At 36.4% G+C, this 6,769-nt stretch overlaps 1 protein-coding gene across 1 annotated transcript in view; it reads left to right on the top strand.

Annotated features, from left to right (window-relative positions):
• The first annotated feature begins 1,318 nt into the window (after positions 1–1,318).
• The window catches only part of LOC141678817 (protein SABRE-like), a 30,116-nt gene continuing 24,665 nt past the window's right edge, over positions 1,319–6,769 (top strand). Inside the window, exons 1-3 of the mRNA XM_074485222.1 lie at positions 1,319–1,552; positions 1,745–3,853; positions 4,681–6,520. Of these exons, the coding sequence (XP_074341323.1) occupies positions 1,835–3,853; positions 4,681–6,520 (3,859 nt within the window). The 5' untranslated portion in view covers positions 1,319–1,552; positions 1,745–1,834. The remainder of the gene's footprint in view (positions 1,553–1,744; positions 3,854–4,680; positions 6,521–6,769) is intronic.

Raw genomic sequence — 6,769 nt, 5'->3', positions numbered from 1 at the left:
GAGCTACACGCGAGTTTGTTCGCTAATAACTCGACATGAGCAGCAGTTTTTCTAGGGGAAGCTGTTTTACGAATGGTTCATATTTATACAAGGTTTTTCTCTAATGGGAGTTTCTTAAATTAAGAACCGTGATAATCGATGCTTTGTCTATTTAAAACTGGTGACTTTGTGAAAATTAAAAAATTTCAAATTTGGTAACTGTTGATTTGGTACAAATCAAAATTCTTTAATTTAGTAAAAATCATTATTGTTAACTATGCAAATCACCGATTATCACGGTCTTCATTTGAGAACAAGCCTAATATATACTACAGCCCAATCCAATTCTTAATGTACAAGTTAATATTATCAAAGTGAAATATGATGATATAAATATTTAGGTTAATGTTGTAACAAAAAGGTTTTAATAAAAGGATTACTGAGATAGTTAGGTTTTTTTATTGTAATAATCTTTGTTTTGAGATAATTATTATTTAAGTGAGAATAATAATTGTTATTATCAAACAATATAATTACCTCATTAGTCCTACTGACACAATATATGATTAAAGTAGTACTGGGATTATTAAAGGTTTAAAAATGTATTATTAGTTGTTAATAATAATATTTAAAAAGGTGTGAAAGATAATAACAATAGTAATTGGTGGTTTTAGTTTAAAATGTTCTAATTATTCAGATTCAATATAGTTATGGAAATTTACAAACTTTAACCGACCGATAGAGCTGAACAAGCTCGAGTTGTTCTTGAACTAAAAGAGCAGAGTTCGACCCAAATAAGCATGAAATTTGACTCGAGCTTGTTTACAAAATGATCACAGATTTATATTTACAAGCTGAGGTCTGGTTAATAAACAAGTTTACAGATCTAGGGTAAAGTACTTATTACAATTTCTAACTGTGGAACATCTAAAGATTCTATTACGGCTTGGTTAGTGATTATGGTTAGTTTTAACAGTTTGCATAAAAAAGTCGTGTACCTTGCATAAAACTTAATTGATTTGGAGTTTATGGAGATTGAGTTGAGATATCTATAAACTGCCAGAACCATTTGATTGGATTCTAGCCTCCATAATAATGTATTGTTAGTTGTGCATTTAAAGTGTTTGCAACTTGATTTAGTCAGTTTTCTTATTAGACGAAACGTTATTTGACAAGTGTAGGGTAATATCACATAGTGCATGCACTTTCATTTCATAGACCATCAGTTATTGAATTATTTGAGGGTAATTACAAATATTCTCGCATGTGATTAAAAAATTTCTGTACATAAATCTGTGATCGACTACTGAACTTCCAGGAAAACACTCGGTGACTTTTGATCAGATACGCAAGTCTTCTTGGATGGGTCTCGGTGGGTGAGTTAAGAGTCGAATATTTAGTTAATGTATTAGTAAATGTGCTCCACAACTACATTGATTAAGTCCCTGTTTATTGATCTTTCTGGCCTGTCAATTTCTCATGGTATTGGTTCTATAGATTCTAGCGCTTCTAGTGTCCTGCTGCTGTTCTATAGATTATAGCGTCTTGTTCCTTTACATTAAGATGTTAAAAAGTAAGTCTTCCTTTCTTATTTTTTGGGTATTAATGCTGTTGAGTGATGAAGAAAAGCTTATTTTTAAGTTTTATATGTGGTAACATTAATATTTAGGTACATTATTACATTTTGTATATGAACTGCTTTATCAATTTTCTTGTTTACTTCCTCAAAATGTTACTCATTTTCATTTATAATTTTGAATCGCAGGGTTCTTGTCAGTCATCACATGTCTTTGCAAATAACAAATCAAATAATGGCACTTCCGCTCACATAGAACTTGGTGAACTAAATTTGCAAATGGCAGATGAAAATAAAGAATCCTTAAAAGAGAGTCCAATTGGTGTGGGAACTAACACAGGTTCAATAATGCATATTGCAAAATTTAGCCTCGAGTGGGGAAAAAAATATATGGATCGACATGGAGAAGAGGGCCCCAAGTCTATAATGGCTCTCTCTGTTGATCTAAATGGCATGGATGTCCACTTGACGTTTAAGCATGTCGAGTCATTGGCATCAGTTGTGTTCTCTTTTAAGTCATTACTGAAGAAGCAGCACACTACTAGTAAGATCCCAGTTCAGAGTCGGGGGCATTCCAGCAAACCATCTGGTAAAGGGACCCGAATCATAAAATTTAATGTGGATAGGTGCTTTATCATATTTTTCTGTGATGTTGGTGTGGAGAACACTTATGTTGCTGACCCAAAACGTGTCAACTACGGAACGCAAGGAGGTAGAGTAACAATTAGTGAATCGACTGATGGGACACCACGTACTGCAAAGATAATGACAACAAGCTCAGATGAGTACAACAGTGTGAATTATTCTGTATCTCTTGAGATTTTTCGTTTCAGCCTTTCGGTGAATAAGGATAAGCAGTCTGTACAAATAGATCTTGAAAGAGCACAATCCCTGTACCAAGAACATCTGAGAGGGAACTGTTCAGGAACAAAGGTAGCTTTGCTAGATATTTTAAACGCAAAGTTTGTACGTAGATCTGGTGGTCTTAAAGAAATCGATATCTGCTCTCTTTTCAGTGCTACTGATATTACAGCCAGATGGGAGCCTGATATGCATATAGCTCTATTTGAACTGATGCTACGGGTGAAGCTACTGGTGCACAATCAAAGATTTCAGGACCATGACTCTGGGGAAGCACACGACAGGTCTATTAAAGGAGAAAATGGACATGAGAAACACACATCTACTAAGGTACAAACTGAGAAGCAGAAGAAGAAAAAAGAATCTATCTTTGCTATTGACGTCCAAATGCTTAGTATATATGCGGAAGCGGGAGATGGTGTTGATGCCATGGTTCAGGTGCAATCAATTTTTTCAGAGAATGCAGGCATAGGTGTACTTCTTGAAGGACTATTACTTAAGTTCAATGATGCCAGAATATTTTGTAGCAGTAGAATGCAGGTTTCTCGAGTTCCTAAAGCCCAAAGTAGTGCACCTAACAAAAAATCTGAGGAATCCACTACATGGGATTGGGTAGTCCAGGCCCTTGATGTCCATGTTTGCATGCCCTTTAGGTTGGAGTTGCGCGCCATTGATGATGCTGTAGAGGAAATGTTGCGAGCTTTAAAACTTATAACTGCTGCTAAAACAAATATGCTATTTCCAAAAAAGAACGAAAGTGTAAAGCCTAAAAAGGCTAGCTCGTCAAAACTTGGATGTGTAAGACTTTGCATACGGAAGTTAACCGCTGATATCGAGGAAGAACCAATACAGGGGTGGCTTGATGAACACTATCATCTAATGAAGAATGAGGCTCGTGAATTAGCTGTAAGATTGAACTTTTTCGATGAAGTAATTTCTGGAGGAAGCCAATCTTATGGTCCAGCTGAATCAATTAATCATACTTCTGATGAAAAGATGGATTTTAAAGGAGAGAAGATTGATTCCAAAGATGCTTCAGCCATTCAAAAAATGCGAGAGGAGATTTACAAGAAGTCATTCAACTCTTACTACAAGGCATGTCAGAAACTTGTAAAATCAGAAGGATCAGGTGCCTGTAAAGTAGGATATCAATCTGGTTTTAATCCCAGTACTTCCCGAACTTCCCTTCTCTCCATTTCTGCTACAGATCTTGATTTAAGCTTGACAAAAATTGAAGGGGGAGAGACTGGGATGATAGAGCATATACAGAAGCTTGATCCAATCTCTCTAAAATATAATATACCATTCTCTCGAATATATGGAAGTAATATGCTTTTACATGCTGGGTCTCTTTCTGTTCAGATTAGGGATTATACCTATCCACTTCTCGGTGCGAGTTTGGGTAGATGCCACGGTCGAGTTATACTAGCTCAGCAGGTTCGTTTGATGAAGCCTTTATGTTATTGTCTTCATTATTCTCAAAACAGTTAATTAAATAATTGCATTGGATAATAAAGCCGTGGCTTCTTACCTCTGTAAATATGCCCAATAAAGGTTTCATTGTAAGTTTTTTTTTGTGTGTATGCATGTGCATAGCAGTAAGCAAACTGTTAAGATAGAACTGAGATTGTCCCATATTCACTTTCTGCCTTACGGTAGAGAAATGACATGCTGGTTTATCATTATGACCATCTCCTGTGTGATTGCTTGGTTAATTCAGACCCCATGTAAGAAATTTGGAATTTCAACTGTAATATTTCTAATTTATTTATTATATGATATAAGATACTGTAGGGACCGTTTTTTGACAGACACTTAGGAAGTGTGACTCTTCTGCTTTTACTTTCGATTGTACTATGTTGTTAATGACTGACTTTGATCATTATGCTGAAGTGCTTGGTAAACAAGGCCAAGGACTTTGAAAAATTGAAAGTATGATCTCTCGCCCTCTCTCTCTCTCTCTCTCTCACGTTATGATATGGTTCATTTTCTAGAGCTGATCTTTGGCATTGATTATATGCCTTGCCTTGTTTAATATTACTTGTAGAAAATATTACTTTATGACCAGGATGGGGTATACCGTATACCCCTACTAACTTCTGTTTTATTCAATAGAAGACAAAATAGAGTTTTCTGCTAATATCAGATTTGAGTGCTGTCTTTGTAAAGAAACTAAAATTTGAGCAACTTAGGAGTAGAAATTGTTACACGGAATCATTGTTTTTCTTTATATCTTTGACAATTGTGGTCTCTCTTCATTGCAGGCAACATGCTTCCAGGCCCAAACCACCCAAGATGTTTACATTGGGAGGTGGAGGAAGGTCTGCATGCTTCGTTCAGCTAGTGGCACAACTCCCCCAATGAAAACATATCTGGACTTGCCCTTACATTTTCAGAAAGGAGATGTTTCTTTTGGTGTGGGTTACGAACCGTCTTTGGCTGATTTAAGTTATGCCTTTACTGTTGCTCTTCGGAGGGCTAATCTAAGTGTAAGAAATCCTAACGCTTCGAATGTTCAACCACCAAAAAAGGAGAAAAGCTTACCATGGTGGGATGAGATGAGAAATTATGTCCACGGAAACTCCAGCTTGACCTTTTCTGAAACAAGATGGAATATTCTTGCTACAACTGATCCTTACGAAAAGAGCGAAAAACTGCAAATTGTATCTGGTCTAATGGCAATCCACCAGTCCGATGGTCGAATTTATACCTCTGCGAAGGGTTTTAAGATTTTGGTGAGCAGTTTGGATAGTTTGCTAAACAATTGTGGTTTAAAGCCTCCTCCTGTCACTCCTACCTGTTTTTTAGAAGCCCCAGCTTTTAGCCTGGAAGTTACGATGGACTGGGAATGTGCATCTGGTGATCCCTTAAACCATTTTCTGTTTGCACTTCCTAATGAGGGGGTGGCTCGAGAATTTATTTATGACTCCTTTAGATCTACTTCTCTTTCCCTGAGGTTTAATTTGTCACTTCAACCCTGCTTACCATCATGTGAGAATAAATCGGAATCCTCAACTTTGAGTGAAAAGACTGTTGTTGATGGAGATGGTCATGGTTCACCAAGTAAACCTAAAAATGATTCAGTTGATTCAACGACCATAATTGCTGGTCCGCATGATTTTGCATGGTTATCAAAGTTCTGGAACTTAAATTACATTCCTCCACAGAAATTGCGTTATTTTTCTCGTTGGCCGCGCTTTGGAGTTCCAAGAGTTCCTAGATCAGGAAATCTATCATTAGACAGGGTTATGACAGAATTTATGTTCCGCATTGATTCATTTCCAAACTGTCTGAGACATATGCCTTTAGATGATGACGACCCGGCAAAAGGATTGACATTTAAGATGTCAAAACTAAAATTTGAACTCTGCTTCAGTCGGGGAAAGCAAATTTTTACATTCGACTGCAAGCGTGATCTTCTCGAATCTGTTTACCTAGGCCTTGATCTTCACATGCTTAAGGTTTACATAAATAAAGAAGACTGTCCAAGTGTAGCTAAAGTATTAAAACTGACAAAGAAAAGCTCACTGTCTGCTCCTCTGGTGAAAGGCAGTTCAGAAAGATATCACGATGATGGATTTTTTTTATCTTCCAATTATTTTACAGTCAGAAAGCAATCCCAGAAAGCTGACTCTGAAAGGTTATTAGCCTGGAAAGAAGCTGGAAGAAGATATTTTGAGATGACATCTGTCAGGTCTAAATATGAAAATGGTAGCGATAGTGATGAGCATACTCGGTCTGATCCAAGTGACGATGATGGGTATAATGTCATAATAGCTGACAATTGTCAACGAATTTATGTGTATGGCCTAAAGCTTTTGTGGACGATCGAGAATAGAGATGCTATTTGGTCTTTTGCTGGTGGATTATCTAAAGCCTCTCAACCTCCAAAACCTTCTCCTTCTAGACAGTATGCTCAGCGGAAGTTAGTTAAGGATCAGGAACATAAAAAATCTGACATGCCTGAACACAGTGATTTGGACCCACCACCTAATAGTCAAGATGGATGTTCCAGTTCTTTAAAACCTGTGGAGGAGCCTACTGGATCACATACTTGTCCTTCAGAATCAGCAACAGTAGAACGACAGTCATTGGATACAGTCGGTAAGTCCATATGCCCTATAGAAAGATCTGTCAAGTGTTCTTCATGATATTTATATAGGATCAGTCAGGTTCTACCTAGAATTTATTCATCTTTAGAGCCTTAGAACTAATATGTATTCTTTTGCTGAACATCATGTTGTATTTTATTACTAAAACTGTTTTATATTAAAATAATTTTTTAAACTTTTTTATAAGAATGGAAATATGATTAATGCAGCAAAGCAATTTGTTTTTTAAAAAATGATGTGT

Source organism: Apium graveolens, chromosome 8 (assembly GCF_009905375.1).
Source record: "Apium graveolens cultivar Ventura chromosome 8, ASM990537v1, whole genome shotgun sequence".
NCBI classification, from domain to species: domain Eukaryota; kingdom Viridiplantae; phylum Streptophyta; class Magnoliopsida; order Apiales; family Apiaceae; genus Apium; species Apium graveolens.
The sequence above is the reverse complement of the archived record's forward strand: the minus strand, read 5'-3'. Positions and strand labels throughout refer to the sequence as shown.